We start from the raw sequence: 18,722 nt of genomic DNA on the forward strand, positions 1-18,722 counted from the left end.
CATCAAAACCACATGGTACTGGCACAAAGACAGACATATAGAACAGGATAGAAAGCCCTGAATTAAACCCACACATCTACAGCCAACTAATCTATGACAAAGGAGGCAAGAATATACAATGGAGAAAGGACAGCTTGTTCAATACGCAGTGCTGGGAAAACTGGACAGCCACATGGAAAAGAATGAAATTGGAACACTCCCTAAATAACACCATACACAAAAATAAACTCCAAATGGATTAAAGACCTAGATATAAGACCAGACACTATGAAACCCTTAGAGGAAAACATAGGCCAAACACTCTTTGACATAAACCACAGCAACATCTTCTCAGATCCACCTCTTAGAATAGTGACGATAAAAACAAAAATAAACAAATGGGACCTAATCAAACTTGAAAGTTTCTGCGCAGCAAAGGAAACCCTAAACAAAATGAAACGACAACCCACAGAATGGGAGAAAATCTTTGCAAATGAATCAGCTGACAAGGGATTAATCTCCAAAATTTATAAACACCTTCTGCAGCTCCATACCAAAAACACAAAAAACCCCATCAAAAAATGGGCAGAAGATCTAAACAGACAACTCTCCAAAGAAGACATACCAATGGCCAAAAAACACATGAAATTATGTTCAACATCATTCATTATCAGAGAAATGCAAATGAAAACCACTCTGAGGTACCACCTAACACCAGCCAGAATGGCCATCCTCCAAAAGTCTACAAACAATAAGTGCTGAAGAGGGTGTGGAGAAAAAGGAACCCTAGTACACTGTTGGTGAGATTCTAAGTTGGTGCAACCACTCTGGAAAACAGTATGGAGATGCCTCAGAAAACTAAAACTAGAACTACCATTCGATCCAGCAATCCCACTCCTGGGCATCTACCCAGAGAAAACCATGACTCGTAAAGACACATGTACTCTGATGTTCATTGCAGCACTATGTACAAGAGCCAAGACATGGAAACAACCTAAATGTCCATCGACAGAGGAGTGGATCAAGAAGACGGGGTACATATGCATAATGGAATATTACTCAGCCATTACAATGAATGAAATATCAGCATTTTCAGCAACATGGATGGACCTAGAAATTATCATACTAAGTGAAGTCAGCCATACAATGAGACACCAACATCAAATGCTTTCACTGACATGTGGAATCTGAAGAAAGTACAGACTGAACTTCTTTGCAGAACAGATGCTGACTCACAGACATTGAAAAACTTATGGTCTCCAGAGGACACAGTTTGGGGGGTGGGGGATGTGCTTGGGTTATGGGATGGAAATGCTACAAAATTGAATTGTTATGATCATTATATAACTAAAGATGGTGATAAATTCATTTGAGTAATAAAAAAATAGACATTTTCAATAAAAAATTTTTAAAAAATTAGCTAATACAACATTTATCATTTAATAGAAACTCTGAAGTAGAATCTTAAGATTAACATACAGCCCTGTCCTAAAAAGCTGCTTTTGATCAAACTCTGTATTAGAACAAATACATTGAGATGTATTTTTTAATTGTACTATTGGTCAAATGGAAATGGTAGGGAATATAATATGCTCTTCCATCGAATTTATTTGTCTATCTTCACTTTAAATTATGTAGTCTGTTACTTTGTTACCGAATAAATTATTTCCTATTTTTACCATATGTACCATATGTATCTGTTCTAGAATAACATATAAAAAAATTTTTAAAATTTATTATAAAAGTAATAATAAATAAGGTCATTTTATAAATAACATACAGAATAAAAGGACAACAAAAATTATTTCACTAGAGATTTTTTTAATATGAAATTAAAATTGGGAGTTTCCTGGTAGTCTAGTGGTTAAGACTTGGTGCTTTCACTGCTGCAGCCCAGGTTCATCCCCTGGTCTGAGAACTGAGATTTCCAATTGAGGCACTGCACACCACAGCCAAATAAAAAAGAAAAAAAAAAAAAAAAGGACATCAACAAACTCAAGTTTTTATTCTAGGTTTATAGTTTGGAAGGAAGGCAAATATACCCAAAATGGGAGAGATCCTTTTTTTTTTCTTCCTTTTTACAGCCATACCTGCGGCATATGGAAGTTCCCAGGCTAGGGGTAGAATAGGAGATGCAGCTGCCAGCCTACACCAGAGCCATGGCAACGCCAGATTCAAGCTGCATCTGCGACCTATGCCACAGCCTGCGGCAATGCCGGATCCTTAACTGAGCAAGGCCAGGAATGGAATCCACATCCTCAGACACACTATTGTCAGGTTCTTAACCCACTGAGCCACAATGGGAATTCCAGAGCAAAGTCTTTTAAAAGCAACTAAATGCTCACCAGCTGCCATGCCTGAACCTAGAGCACAGCCCCCAATAACAATGCTAAATTTCAAACCCATGTCCAACAGGTTCTAGCTCATCACGATTCTGATTCTTCTTGTACCAGTATTGTCAAAACACTATCTTTTTGGGGGGTGCGCCTGTGATCATTATAGAAGTTCCTGGGACATAGATCAAACCCACGCCACAGCAGCAACCCGAGCCACTGCAATAACAACGCCAGATCCGTAGTCTGCTGCACCACAAGGGAATTCCCAAACACACTACTTTTGAAACTGACTTATAACTTTGTTGAAGAGAGTACAGCCATAATTACAAAATGCTTTCACTTGTAGATTTATAAATGTCAAAAGAAGGATCTAGTAAGCTTTTCATTGTTATATCATCAATTTCCTTCTAATAAGAAAACCATAATTTGAAAAGATTCATACACCCCAATGTTCCTATCAGCCCTATTTACAAAAGCTAAGACATGGAAGCAATCTAAATGTCCATCAGCAGAGGAATGGATAAAGACGTGGTGTATATACACAATGGAATTCCATTCAGCTATAAAAAAGAACGAAATAATGTCACCTGCAGCAACATGGATGGATCTAGAGATTATAAGTGCAGTCAGTCAGAAAGAGAAAGACAAATACCATATATCACTTATATGTGGAATCTAAAATATGACACAAACGAACTTATTTACAAAACAGAAACAGACTCACAGAAACAGAAAACAAATTTATGGTTACTGAAGGGGAAAGGGGTAGGAGAGGGCTAAATGAGTAGGAGTTTGGCAGATACAAACTTCTAATCATAAATGAGATAAACAACAAGGCCCTATGGTATAGCACACGGAGCTACATTTAATGCCTTGTAATAAACCATTATGAAAAAGTATATTTTACATATTTAAATATAGTTCATATTTAAATGTTATATATATATATATAGATGTATGAATCACTTTACACCAGAAACTAACACAACACTGTAAATTGACTATACCTCAAAAAAATTTTTTCCTTCCAATACACACACCATCTTCTGCATGTGCCCACTTATTTTGCTGACATTAAGTGGTAAGAAATAAACTCTGGTGGCCAAAAACCATAAAAGATGAAAGAATACTGCCACATAAATTTTTTAGAAAATCAAAACAAGATGGTACAGTTCTTGTTGCAAAATACTGTATGACAAATTTCTTTCTTTCATCTTTTTTTCTGTCTTTTGAGTGCCACACCCGTGGCATATGGAGGTTCCTAGTCTAGGGGTCTAATCGAAGCCACAGCTGCTGGCCTACGCCATAGCAACGCCAGATCCGAGCCACGTCTGCAACCTACACCACAACTCATGGCAATGCCAGATCCGAGCCGAGTCTGCAACCTACACCACAGCTCACAGCAACGCCAGATCCTTAACCCACTGAGCAAGGCCAGGGATTGAACCTGGAACCTCATGGTTTCCACTGCGCCACGACGGGATTTCCGACAAATTCCTTTCTGTTGGCAGTTCCCTTGTGGTGCAAAGGGTTAAGTATCGGTGTTGTCACTGCCACAGGTCACTGATGTGATGAGGGTCTGATCCCTGGTCAAGGAGTTCCTCATGCCGTCAGTAAGGCCATTGGTGGGGAACAAAGAAAAGTACTTTCTGTTGAATGACCAGAAGAGTTTGCACGCTTCTTTTTCATACACTATAGAAATACACAGTTCAATTTGTTGACTTTTGACTCTGGGAAAACTAAGGTATCACCTGAAGACTCCCAACCTAAGTCACTTCAACACCCTCACCATCCTCATTAAAGTCTAGAGGGCTGCTGTCTGCCTCTTTGCATTCATCTTCTGATTTGTCTCATAATGAAAACATCTTTCTCAATTTTCTTCTCTTTGCCAATACAGATAGAAAAATTCTGAATTTTCATCTGGGTTCAATAAAAGCCAAGAGTGGAGCAAAAAGATGGCATCTCCAGTCTTCTTTTGCATCTTCTTGAAAGATGATGTGATACATTAGGCCCCACAGTAAGAACATTAAAGGATGATGCAGTAACAACAATTACTTCACTACTACTACCCAGGGATTTCATCCTTCTCCCATTTCCTTATTTTAGTCTTGCTTACTACATATTTGGGAATAAATGATAAACAGTGCTGAAGTGTGATATGTAGGATGATAAGCAGCAGAATGTTTCAAAATACAAAAATTAAGATTCTATAATATGGAGTTCCCTGGTGGCCTAGAGGTTAAGGATTCATCATCACTGCTATGGCTCAAGTTCGATCCAAGGAACTTGTTGCATGCTGTGGGTATAGCCAAAAATAACAGAAAAAGATTCCATAATATAGATTTATAAAACGACCCAAAGGACCCACATGTCAAGACAGAACGAGTTTTTCTCTACTTTCAAAAAAATTATGTTTTCTGTTATTAAACCTCTACAAAAATAAATAAAAGTATGCAGTGTTGATTCTTACAGAGCTAGAAAAAGCTCAAAAATGAAAAGTGAAGAGTTCCCGCCTTGGCACAACAGGATCAGTGGTGTCTCCGCAGCACCAGGACGCAGGTTTGGTCCCCAACCGGCACAGTGGGTTAAAGGATCTGGCATTGCCACAGCTGCTGCATAGGTCAAAACTGTGGCTTGGATCTTGATCCCTGGTCTGGGAACTCCGTATGCCACAGGGTGGCCAAAAAAGAAAAACAAGAAAAAAAGAAAACTGAATCCAATGGACCCTGATAGTACAATGACAATTAAGGTCTCCAATTTTAGTTTTAGTCCTACTTAAATAGGTCCCTGGCTCAAGTGAAGATAAGGACTCAATACCAGGAAAGGCTGCATTTATTTATCTTTACAAAAGCAGTATTTAAAAAAAAAAAAAAAACTTCAAATAGCACAATTTTTTTTAAAAGTCTGTCTTCTATCACTACCAAGAGAAAACTGCTTTTAAACTTTGCTATAACCTGGGAGAAAATAGTTTCAAACAATGCAACCCTCAAAGGTTTAATCTCTAAAATATACAAACAACTTATACAACTCAACAGCAAAAAAAGCCAACAACCCAATGGAAAAATGGGCAAAAGACCTGAATAGACATTTCTCCAAAGAAGATATACAAATGGCCAACGAGCACATGAAAAAATGCTCAACATCACTGATTATTAGAGAATTGCAAATCAAACCTACTATGAGATACCACCTCACATGGTGATAGTCAGAATGACTATCATTAGTAAGTTCACAAATAACAAATGCTGGAGAGGGTGTGAGAAAAGGGAGCCCTCCTGCACAGTTGGTAGAAATGTAAACTGGTATTACCACTATGGAAAACAGTATGGAGGTAACTCAGAAAATTCAATACAGAACTACCATATGACCCAGCAATCCCACTCCTGGGCATATAAATACACGGAAAAAACGTTCCTTGAAAAAGACAAAAGCACCTGTATGTTCACCGCAGCACTATTCACAATACCCAAGACATGGAAACAACCTAAATGTCCATTGACAGATGACTGGATTAAGAAGATGTGGTATATATACACAGTAGAATACTACTCAGCCATAAAAAAGAACAAAATAATGCCATTTGCAGCAACATGGATGGAACTAGAGACTCTCATCCTAAGTGAGGTCAGTCAGAAAGAGAAAGACAAATACCATTTCACCTATATCTGAAATCAAATACATGGCACAAATAAACACAGAAAAGAAGCTCATGGACTTGGGAGAACAGATTTATCGTTTCCAAGGGAGAGGGGGAGGGAGTGGGATGGGTGGGAATCTGGGGTTAAGAGATGCAAACTACTGCCTTTGGAATGGATAAGCAATGAGGTACTGCTTACAGCGAAGGGAACTATACCTAGTCATTTATGATGGGGCATGATGGAGGAGAATGTGAGAAAAAGAATGTATGTGTGACTGGGTCGCCTTGCTGTACAGTAGAAAATTGACAACACTGTAAACCAACTACAATGGAAAAAACAAAAATCATTTAAAAAAAAATAAACTTTGCTATAACCTTCAAGATAGAAACTATGCACATCCAAACATATACAGATACATACATACAGACACACACACAGTTGGTACTTTTCTTTTCTTTCTTTTTTTTTTTTTTTGTCTTTTTTGCTATTTCTTGGGCCGCTGCTGCGGCATATGGAGGTTCCCAGGCTAGAGGTCTAATCGGAGCTGTAGCCACCAGCCTACGCCAGAGCCACAGCAACTCGGGACCCGAGCCCCCCGCGTCTGCGACCTACATCACAGCTCACGGCAATGCCAGATCCTTAACCCACTGAGCAAGGGCAGGGACCGAACCCACAACCTCATGGTTCCTAGTCGGATTGGTTAACCACCACGCCACGACGGGAACTCCCAGTTGGTACTTTTCTTTACCTAACACTATTACACTATACACATAATAACAGCTCTGGATCTTGATTCCCCCCATTCAATAGATTATGAGCCTCCTTCCATGCCCATGTACACACATATCTACCACACTCTGTACTCCCAGGATAAATGCTTTCACTTATTTAACCATTTCCCTACTAATGGACATATACACTAGCTCCTGTTTTTCTCTATTAAAAATACTATATGACCACCTTACTCCTAACAACTCAGACCCTGAGTAAGTCTTCCTTTATTAGCACATGCCTTAGATGGAGAGGATAGAATAGGATAGGACTGGACAGAAGAGAAGAGCTTTCCCAACTCAGGACCTTGGCACAAGCTGCTCCCTGTGCTGGGAATGTACTTCCCCTGCTCTTATGCTCATCTGTAGTTTCAGTTTAAATGACTCCTCCTCAGAAAAGACGTCTCTGAATGTACCCACAGTACTCCAACCTAAACAAGACATCTTATGCTCTCGTGACGCTTGCTACTGCCATCCTAGCACTCATTGCTTTTTTTTTTTTTTTCTTCTTCTTCCTTTTTGGTTACCCCACAGCATATGGAGCTCCCAGACCAAGGATCAAATCAGAGCCACAGTTGCAACCTGAGCCACGGTTTCCACCTATGCTGCAGTTGCAGCAACACTGGATCCTTAACCTGCTGTGAAGAGCCAGGGACTGAACTCACATCCCAGTCCTCCAGATACTGCCAATCCCATGGCACCACAGCAGAAGTCACTGGACTTTTTATTTTTTTTTATTTTTATTTTTTTGCTTTTTAGGGCCGCACCCACAGCATATGGAAGGTCTCAGGCTAGGGGACAAATCTGAGCTATAGCTGCCGGCCTATGCCACAGCCACAGTATCAATAGCAACTTGGGACCTGAGCCACATCTGCAACAGCTCCTGGCAACATGCCAGATCCTCAAATCACCAAGTAGGGCCAGAGATTGAACCCAAATCCTCAAGTACACTGAGCCACCATGGGAACTCCCCTCATTGCACTTTTTGATGTTACTGATGTTAACATCAGCCAACTTCACTCAACCAAACTCCACATGGAGAAGAGCAATGTTTACCTTCAGGGCTGAGCACAATGCCTGTCAACAACCTGTCCTGTAGACAGAAACTGCTGGCTTTACTGGCTATGTTTTTAGAAAAGATGAATTGATTCAGCACACAATCACATGCTATACAACTTTCAACACGAGTTCCTATTGTGGTTCAGGGGTTAATGGACCTGACTAGTATCCATAAGGACGCAGGTTTGATCCTTGGCCTCGCTCAGTGAGTTAAGGATCCGGTGTTGCTATGAGCTGTGGTATAGGTCACAGATGTGGCTTGGATTCCGCGCTGCTGTGGCTGTGGTATAGGCTAGCAGCTACAGCTCCAATTCGACCCCTAGCCTGGGAACCTCCACATGCCAAGGGTGTGGCCCTAAAAAAACCAAAAACAAAGAAACAAAAAAACCCACCACACACACACACAAAACTTTCAACAACATTTTAGAGCCATTAAAAGCACTTAGAAGATATTGAATTTGAGTCGTCCATGGAATTATAAGTAAATAGCATGATAACATATTCATGATAAGCACTTCAGAGGAAAAGAAAAGGTGGTTACTGTACAATATCATCCCATTCACGTGAAACAGCCAGTGCAGGTATTTACTTACACATACATCCACCAAAAGGTTTACAGTGACTTTCTCCAAGTGGTACCTTTATACATCATTTTTCTTTTCTCCAGTATTAAAAATTCTGTGTAGTTTGCAACTATCTTTTAAAACTCCCCTTATCCCCTGCTACCTGTCCACCAGGGGGCCTGGTAGATCACGGGCAGCTCATTTAGGTAGAAAACCAAGTGATTCATTTATTACTTCAAAGAAGTCATATCCTAATTAATGATTCTTGTTTCTGAAGCAATGATTAAGGCCAGTCTTTGGGCCATTTCTGAAGGGAACTGTCTCTACTTCAAGTCATACAGAAGTAGAAAAGAGGCAAAGAGAAGGAAATAAGGGGCAGGAATGATAAGCATTCCCAGCCAAGCTCCATAGGGATGTCAGATGGGCCAAGGAGAGGGTGCCCTCTACAGCCACCCGCTCTAGTGAGCCACACTCCAGGGAGCCGGCTCTGAGACACCAACAGGCGCTTTCCATTTGCTTCACTGTGGTGAAGATGTGCTTCCAAGGAGAGTCCCGGGGGGAAACTGCCTGAGAAGCACTGAAAATACACAGGCCTGTGATTTCCAAACCCTGACTGTGCTTTAGAGTTACTCCAAGAGCACATTATAAAAGAAAAAAAAAAGCAAAACCCATACTCCTGGGTCTTAGCCTAGACCAACTGTATTAGAATCATGTGGGTTGGGCCAAGGAATTTTTTTTTAAACTTCTCAAGTGATTCTGAAGCAGACAACCTACATACCAGTGTTCAGTGACTGTTTAACAACTGCTGGCTAGAAGGAACCAAGAAGTATCCACCCCATCTGACTTCAGTTAGATTAGCACCAAAGTCAAGTCAAATAAATGAAAAGTCTCCAAAAATGACTCCGATTTCACTATCTTTGGTGTTTCAACAAATCTCACCAGAGAAGCTTATCCTTTTACTTCGCTAAATCCTCCTCTCCTAAGTTACAGTTCCTTCTCTTTTATCTGGTCCTCAGTGGACCCTGGAAACAGATCATCTCTGATAAAAAGTGTGCTCACACTGAAGACAGAAATGCACTGCAACGAAAGAAAAACAAAACCCTCCTGTGCAGCCAGCCATGAAGCCACAGACCACCATTCTGAGCTGGGTCACCCAGGAGGGGAGCTGGGCTTAACAGACCTCAGTAAACACCCTGGCAAGGGTCCATTCAAGTTCATACCTATCAGCACATACTTAGCTCAGTGTTCTGTGCAAGATCTTATTCTTTGAGAAGTTATTTCTTGAGGAAGGAAGGTCAAATATCCAGGGGTATTTTCAGAAGGCATTTCATGCTGTGATTAAACAGAATCATGAAATCTCAATGTTTTCTACTCAGTAGGTTTCTTCTGGACCTTTGGTGATAAGACTGCTTTATCACAGACAATCACTAATGCTCTGGCCCCTCAATGCATGGAGTCATTGATTTTCTAAGACCCATATCCTATTTAGTCACAGAGAATTAAAATCCTTTACCTATTGTGATAGTTTTAAAACACAGCCCCCAAATACTTTGATACTCCTCTTAACCAGAACTGGGGCTCTTGACATTGTGAATGTACTGAAAGTTTCTAAATTGTATACTCAAAATGGTTAAAATTGTAAAACTGTTGTGTGAATTCTACCTCAACTAAAAAAAAAAAAAAAAAAAGAGAGAGAGAGAGAGAAATCCTGTATCTCCTTATTATGAATCTGGCCCCTCTGCCTGTTTGATCTGTAGAATTTGGCAGAAGTGATGCTGTGCTGATTTCTGTGCCCAGGTCCCAAGAAACTGGCAGCTGCTTCCATTTACTGTCTTCTAGAATGTTCATTCTTGGAACCTAGCCATCATACCACAGGATGTGTAAACAGTCTCTGTACAGGTTAACGAAGAAAGAAACTGAGGTCCCTGGAACAGAGCCCCCTCTTAGTCTCCAGCCGAAAGCCAGCAACAACTTAAGAGCCCTGTGAGGGAGCCATCTTGAAAAAGATCCTCCAGCCCCTGCAGAGCTGCCTCAGCCCCAGCTACATGGAGCAGAGACAGGCTCCCCCTGCCAAGCCTTGCCTGAACTGCAGGCTTGTGAGCAACATAAAAGTCTATAGGAGTTTGAGCCACAAAGTTTTGTGATGGTTTGTTAAGCAATAGTAGATAACTAGCACTTCAATACAATTAAGAAAGAACATTTGGTCAAAATGGTTCAGAAAATCCTCTAACCTGGTATCATAAATCACAGATTCTGACAAGCATAGTCTTTAGCACCAAAGAATTCATCCATGCATGTTTTCACAACTCAAATGAGTCACATTCTAACACTGTTCACTCATAACTATGCCACTGAGTTCAAAAGAAGGCACCTGACTTTCCTGCTAAGAAATTTTTTTTAAAGGAAGAGAAAAGGCAAGAAAGCTACATGGTACGCCAGCTTATAAGCAATCAAGGAACAAAATTATGGACAGCTCTGAATGCATCCTCTTAGAAAATGCAACTTGATGTCTTTCCCACCCCCCTAAAACACCCAGTGTCAAGGAGCCCCAGTTCTGCGCCCCTTACCTCCAGCCTCTCAGGTGGGGGCTCATTCTGCAGGATCCTCAAAGCTTTCGCAGCAGCATCGTGTTTCGCAGCCTGTCTCGTCTTTCCTTTCCCATTAAATTGCTGTCCTCCCACAGAAAGCTCAACTTGATAAAGTAAAGGTGGTACTGGAAATGGGTAAAAGTACCTAAAAATAGAAGGGGTAAGGAAAATTAGTTTCAGATTGGTAAGTCACTGTACATATTTGGCAAATTCCAAGTCTTTCCTTTATCATAGGTCCTCATCACATTAGCTTTTGCTTGCTAATAATGATTCCTCATCAATATATTCAGAGGGAGTTCCCGTCGTGGCGCAGTGGTTAACGAATACAACTAGGAACCATGAGGTTGCGGGTTCGATCTCTGCCCTTGCTCAGTGGGTTAAGGATCCGGCGTTGCCGTGAGCTGTGGTGTAGGTCGCAGACGCGGGGGGCTCGGATCCCGAGCTGCTGTGGCTCTGGCATAGGCTGGCGGCTACAGCTCCGATTAGACCCCTAGCCTGGGAACCTCCCATATGCCGCGGGAGTGGCCCACGAAATGGCAAAAAGACAAAAAAAAAAAAATATATATATATATATATATTCAGAGATTTCGTATGTTTATGCTAAATTAGAATTGCCACACAGTGTAAGCAAATACTGTTCATGTTCCACAAAATACACTGGCTTACAAATTACATGAGTTCAATTTATACATATATATAAAGCTAATCCATAATTACAAAATCTAAAATGGATCAGGCTTTGGCTGAGAAAGAAAATATGCTTTACTTTCTCATATCTGAGATTCACACTTCCATGTCTCCAGAAAAGGATGGAAATTCTTAAACACAAGACTTCTATTTTATTTTATTTTTTTCTGCTCTGTGATGTAGTCCATTTTATTTTTTTGATATTTTTATTTTTTTTTACAGAATATAATACATACATTTAAGCACAATTACATTCACACAGATTATTATATCATGGATCTTAAGAAACAGATTAAGTGACACCCTCTGGAGAAGTGGAATGGAAAATATGCTGAGACAAATAGGAAATTTATTCTATACTTTATCCTATTTTGTATGGCTTTCATCCTTACTATTTAGTATTATCTATTACATTTCAATTTTTCTTTAACAATTAGCATTATACTAAAATTGTTACATTATGCAACTAAAATTTATAAAGAAGAAAGCCTTATATACCATTAAATATTTTATATAGCATAATAAAAAGAATAACTGGTAAGAATAACAAAAATAATATACCCTCTGAAAATAAGTAAAATATAAAATGCATAAATTGGTTAAAAAACAGTGTAACTATATAAATATGTCCTCACAATTTGTTACATGTTATTGATTCTTCAATATAGGCATTACACCATTCTAGGTGATGTGATAAACAAGACATTATAGACCTTACATTGTACCATGAAGAGAAATGGTTATTAACAATACAATTGTAGAACTGTATTATTTAATTGTACAGTTGCATTATTTAATTATCGTAAGTTCTTTGATGGAGAGGAAACCAGAATCAGATCTAAGAAGACTTCAGCATTCCAAGAATGATGTCGAATATCCCTCTTCATGGTGGATTACGCACTTATTTACTATGAGATCTATTTCTTCTCCAGAGATTCCTTGTTTGTGTATCAATTGTAGATTTTTGGTTTGCAGTTATTCTGAAGTTTTGATATGAGTCTATATGTATATGAGATTGTTTTAAGTTGTTTCTCTTAATTGCAAGTTCATCTCCAGTGTCCTGCATTTGTACCCAACTCTTCTCATGATTTCTGATTTTGGTGGTATAATTGTGCATGGATGATTTTGTATCTTTGCTGTATGTATACCTTTACTGGTGAGCCTTGTCATGTGTGGAATTTTTGTTTCCTGTTGCTGTCTTTTCTTTTATGCCTAGAGAAGTTCCTTTAGTATTTGTTGTAAGTCTGGTTTAATGTTGCTGAATTCTCTCAACTTTTGCTTATCTGAGAAGGTTTTGATTTCTCCTTCAAATCTGAATGAGAGCCTTGCTGGGTAGAGTCACCTTGGTTGGAGGTTTTCTTCCTTTCATCACGTTAAGTATATCATGCCACTCCCTTATGGCCTGCAGAGTTTCTGCTGAAAAATCTGCCAATAACCTTATTGGGGTTCCCTTGTATGTTACTTGTTTCTTTTCCCTAGCTGCTTTCAAGATTTCCTCTTTAATTTTGGTCAGTTTGATTAATATGTGTCTCGGTGTATTCCTCCTTGGGTTTATTTTATATGGTACTCGTTGTGCTTCCTGGATTTGAGTGAGTGGTTCCTTTCCCATGTTAGGGAAGTTTTTGGCTATTATCTCTTGGAATATTTCTTCTGTCCCCTTCCCTCTCTCTTCTCCTTCTGGCACCCCTATAATACGGATGTTGGTGTGTTTAACGTTGTCCCAGAGTTCTCTGAGACGCTCTTAATTTGTTTTCAATCTTTTTTCTCTTTCCTCTTCTACATCCGTAATTTCCACTAATCTGTCCTCCACCTTGCTTATTTGTTCTTCTGCCTCCTGTATTCTGCTGTTAGCTGCTTCTAGTGAATTTTTTACTTCAGTTACTATATTTTGCATCTCTTCTTTTTTTTTTTTTTTGTCTTTTTTTTGTTGTTGTTGTTGTTGTTATTGTTGTTGCTATTTCTTGGGCTGCTCCCGCGGCATATGGAGGTTCCCAGGCTAGGGGTTGAATCGGAGCTGTAGCCACCGGCCTACGCCAGAGCCACAGCAACGCGGGATCCAAGCCGCGTCTGCAACCTACACCACAGCTCACGGCAACGCCGGATCATTAACCCACTGAGCAAGGGCAGGGACCAAACCCGCAACCTCATGGTTCCTAGTCGGATTCGTTAACCACTGCGCCATGACGGGAACTCCTGCATCTCTTCTTATTTAAGTTTTCTATCTTGTATCTCTTTGGTCAGTGTTTCCTGTAAGTTATCCATCTTTGCCTCCAGTTTATTTCCAACATCTTGCATCATCTTCAGCATCAACAATCTAAAGTCTTTTTCCTGGAGGCTGAGAATCTCTTAATCACTTAGCTGATTTACTGGGGTTTTTCCTTTCTCCCTCATCTGAGTTATAGTTCTCTGTCTTTTCATTTTTATAGGTTTTTGGTGTGGTGACCTTTTTATAGATAATAGAGTTGTAGCCTCTCTTACTCCTGGTGTCTGTCCCCCTTGTCAAACACAAGACTTTTAGCAAGAAGCTTCAGGAGGCTCCATATGGCTCATCAGGTTAAGGATCGAGTGTTGTCACTGTGGTGGCTCGGGCTGCATTCCTGGGAACTCCCACATTCCCTGGGCATGGCCTAAACCAGACAAACAAAAAAAAGAAAAGACTTCCATTTCTGGGAGTTCTCTTGCAGTGCAGCAGGTTAAGGATCTGACATTGTTGCTGCTGTGACGTGGATCTGATCCCTGGCCTGGGAACTTCCACCAGCCACAGGCATGGGAAAGAAAAAAAAAGACCCTCATTTCTGGAAAGCACAATAACCTATAGCCTGGCAGAGACTGGTTTCTCCCATTTCAGAGTTAGTTTCTTTCTTCCTTCCTTCTTCCTGTCTCTTTTTTTTTTGCTTTTTAGGGCCAGCATATGGAATTCCCCAGGAGTCGAATCAGAGCTACAGCGGCCAGCTTACATGACAGCAAGAGCGACAGGGGATCCAAGCTTCATCTGCAACCTACACCAGAGCTCACCACAACACCAGATCCTTAACCCACTAAGTGAAGCCAGGGGTCGAATCCGTATCCTCATGGATACTAGCCGGATTTGTTTCCACTGCGCCATGATGGGAACCCCCATTTCAGAGTTTCTATTTTTAAAATTGCTTTGGCCTCCACTTTCCCCCCGAGGTAGGGCAGAGACCCATTCTAATCATTAATCTATCCACTAGTGTGTTATGACCACAAGCAGAGGATTTAAATACATGATATTTTCAGGTTTCAATGAATATCTTACTGTACCTGTACGGTGGGGCTATTTACAAACCACAAAGGTAAGTTTAAAGGTCAGAAAATAACCAATAAAGACAATCAAGAAACTATGAATATTGAGAATTGTCATGCTGCAGGAAACATGTACAAATATGACTCAGTTGCACAAAGCAGTTACAATGGTGATCTTTAACCAGCTTGCTTGGGGTCCATATTGCTAGTGAGGAATGTGCTCAGGCCCTTTTCAGTGGTAGGAGCTAACAGACCATCACAATACAGTTTCAGCAACACCAACAAAATAAAGACTGATTTTAGCATCTGGCAGGCCAAAGTCGACCAAATCAAACCATCACGTGCTGTACCATCTATAGATCTTATTATTCTATGTAAAAAGATCAGATATATTTTCATCTGTATTTAAAACAAAACAAACACATACCTTGGGGGATAAGCACCTCCTCTCATGTTGTAGTTATAGGTGGACTGCATCCGAGAGTAAGGATCGACAGGCTTATACATTGGTTTTTTTCCAAGTTTCATGCACAGTGCATTTAGTTCTACAGTAGGGGTTATGCTTTCTGCAACACAGAATCAACACAAATAACTGTTTTTTTCTGATATGAGAATAACGCTCACTATAATCAAAAAGAAGAGCATGCTTTCTGCTAACTGGATTCATGATGCATTTCATGAAAGGATCTAAGTACTTCACTGCTAGGCATCAGGTCAGGAAATCCAAGAATCTGCTTGTGATTTCTAGATATCAATACATAGTCAATCGCACAAAATATACTGTAAGGGCTATTAGGGGAGCAACAATGTTAACAGGATGTTAGCAGTGAAAGCCATACATTCCAGTTGTCATAAATAAGTTCCAATACATATCAAATGCCACGATTAAAAAAAGTCTCATAGGCCTGTCCACATCACTTCACTGTTTGGGAATACTTAACCAATACAACTGTGGCTGTACTGACTGGATGTTTGTACACACTATTTCATAGAACAATGCATTTATTCAGTACTAACAAGAGGCAAAGCACTGTGCTAAGCTTGAGAGACATAATCCTTGCCCCAGAGGAGTTCAAAGTAAACAAAACACACACAGAGAACTGTAACATGACAGGATGTGTGCTATAAGAAAAGGTGTATAATCACCGAGGAGACAAGTCAATTCTATCTGGAGAAGTCAGATGAATGGCACGAAGTAGATATTACCATTATTCTTTTTTTTTCAGCTGCACTCACGACACACGGAAGTTCCTGGGCCAGGGACTGAATCCGAGCCACAGCTGAGACCTATGCCACAGCTGCAGCAATGCCGGATCCTCAACCCACTGTGCCATAGGAGAACTCCGATATTTCCATTCTCTATAGTTATAACGTGATGTGACTTGTGGCAATACTTGTTAGGAAATGAGTTTTGTTGCCATATACAACAGGAACAAGTATATCTTGGGTTATCTCAGAGTTATAAACTTTATAAAATACATACTATTCATTCTCCCATTTTTTTTCTCTCAGTTCATCCATGTCATAAACCTTTAAAAATAATTTAAAAGGAAAACCAGCCTGGAAAGATTAGTGTCAGTTCACAGTCACATCTAAAAACATTTTCATATCAAACACAGAACAACACTAGCAATGGCAAAGTTCCGTGTAAACGCACACAAAAATCCACTTTATGATGCCTCTTTAGGATGTGTGTAGAGAAAAATAAAAATGACTTGATTCTGTATCATAACTAGTCTGACTAAATTTAGTGCATGAATCAAATTTATAAGAATATCTTTGCATTCGCTAAGTCAGAGGGTCACAACCTCCCTCTAGCTAACATCAGAATTTTTTCAGAATTACATTTTTATGTAATTCAAATAGTTACATTTTAAGAGTAGCTCTGACCCATATAATGTACCTGCATTAGAGAACAAAATTTTTTTTTTTTTGCTTTTTAGGGCCACACCCACAGCATATGGAAGTTCCCAAGCTAGGCATCGAATCAGAGCTACAGTTATCAGCCTATACCGCAGCCACAGCAACTCGGGATCTGAGCCATGTCTGCGACCTGCACCACAGCTCACGGCAACACCAGATCCTTAACCCACTGAGTGAGGCCAGGGATTGAACCTGCATCCTCATGGATCCTAGTCAGGTTCGTTAACTGCTGAGCCATGAAGGGAACACCTAGAGAACGAATTTGAAGAAAGAATACTACATAGAAATCAAAAGCAACAAGAAAGATGTGACCAAGATCTTCCCGATTCATTCCCGCATTCAAAGGGCCTGGGGTGAGTTCATGTCCTAGAGGGGTAACCCCGCTAAAACAGCCACTTCCACCTACAGCCACCAGGTCAGTGGTTCCCAAGCTTTTATCAGACGCTCTTCTTTTTCAGTATTCTCCTCCCCTGGACCTTTCTTGAAGAGATAATTATCTAATGATTTGCAAATGTTACTTTCTCATTCTTGTTAATGATCAGGAGACATAAAATTGACAATCAGGGATTATGACCAACATATGGTAATCAATATGACCATACTGAATTTAAGCGATTTTAGCTAAAATCTACATTCTCGGTAATTTATAAACCTTATCAAAAGAAAAAAAATGTGTCTTCACTAAGCTTTTTTAAAAATCTTAGAAATTGTTTGGTGACATCTCCCATCTCCCATGACCACCTCTCCAGATTGTAGATTGGAAACCACTGCTTTAGAGTCAGGTTAAGATTCTGAAAAGATAAGCATTTGCCACTGGTAGTGCAAAATCTGTGCTTTCAAAATCAACAAGTTAGTTAAGAAAGAGAGAATTCATATAGATACTAAACGGGTACCTCTAGACACACTTTTGAAAGGAACCTGTCTTGGCCCACGCATAATACCTGGATTCCTTCCTTCGCTACGAAAAGGGCGGACTATGGGTTTAGGAAATTTTGTTCCTTCCAAAGCTTTGGCAGCAGCTGTGTGTTGGGCTTTTTTAATACTAGTTCCTTCAGCTTCCCAGTGCTGATCTCCAAGTGTTAGCTGTACTGTAAACACCTACAAATGAAAATTGTGAGCTCTCAATTCACGAAACCTGATGTTGACTGTAATATGTCACGTGGACCTTGAACATACTTTATGGTCATGGTTTAAAAGGCGTGGTCATTATCTTGGTCATTTATCCCTTCACCCCCTTTTTCACTGGTTTTATAAACACAAAAACATACACGTATCATTGACTTGTATTACACAGCACTCTATAAAAAACCATGCTTTGAAAGACAGGGGTAACCACAGAGATTAAAAAAAAAAGGTTTCTTATATATTAAAACATTGAACATTGATTACTGGGCAGCCATCCAAACAGAAATTGTCTTCCCATTACCTCTCATGGAAGAAATTTAGCCAACTTAATTTAGACACATAGTAGGATCTTATACAAATTAAGACAATACTTGTTTTCATGTTGTATTTGTGGACTCTTGTCTGAAAACACAAGCCCATTACGACAAAAACACAAGTAAATTTGGGAGCATCAGCCAGGTTTCAAAATGTTGCCTCTACTTTCCTAAGACTACTATTCAGACCACTTTCTGCCCTCCACTTTCAGAAAAAAATCAGATTCACAGCAAGCAAAGATCAAAACAGTTCATTTCTGTCCTCAACAAATGCTGACAATGGCAAGCCTCTTTTTTTTTCCTTTTTTAAGTATAAAGGCAACCCATGTGCACACTCCAGTTGTAAAATCAGGTTATGTTAATCCTATCAGTATTAAATTAATACTTTAACAAAAACAAAAATACAATGACCCATCACAGCACAATGATTCTTTAACTTTTGTGTGCATCTGAAGAATAACCTGAGAAGCCTGGTA

The 18,722-nt window shown here is 39.8% G+C and overlaps 1 protein-coding gene across 50 annotated transcripts in view; it reads right to left on the reverse strand.

The window, feature by feature from the left end:
• Window positions 1-18,722, reverse strand: part of STAU1 (staufen double-stranded RNA binding protein 1) — a 98,475-nt gene that overhangs the window by 23,882 nt on the left and 55,871 nt on the right. For 31 of the 50 annotated variants that reach the window (XM_085004210.1, XM_085004193.1, XM_085004199.1 and 28 more), the window contains 2 exons: window positions 15,312-15,450; window positions 10,913-11,078 (listed from right to left, as the gene is read on the reverse strand). In XM_085004210.1, coding sequence (XP_084860336.1) covers window positions 10,913-11,078; window positions 15,312-15,412 — 267 coding nt within the window. In that variant the 5' untranslated portion in view covers window positions 15,413-15,450. Of the gene's footprint in view, window positions 1-10,912; window positions 11,079-15,311; window positions 15,451-17,748; window positions 17,906-18,722 lie in introns of all 50 variants that reach the window. The other 19 variants (XM_085004213.1, XM_085004205.1, XM_085004190.1 and 16 more) reach the window with 1 other exon arrangement.

This window comes from Sus scrofa, chromosome 17 (assembly GCF_054392235.1).
Source record: "Sus scrofa isolate SSC_HxYL_T2T_F1_AM1 chromosome 17, Sscrofa_HxYL_maternal_Yorkshire_Landrace_v2.0, whole genome shotgun sequence".
NCBI lineage: Eukaryota > Metazoa > Chordata > Mammalia > Artiodactyla > Suidae > Sus > Sus scrofa.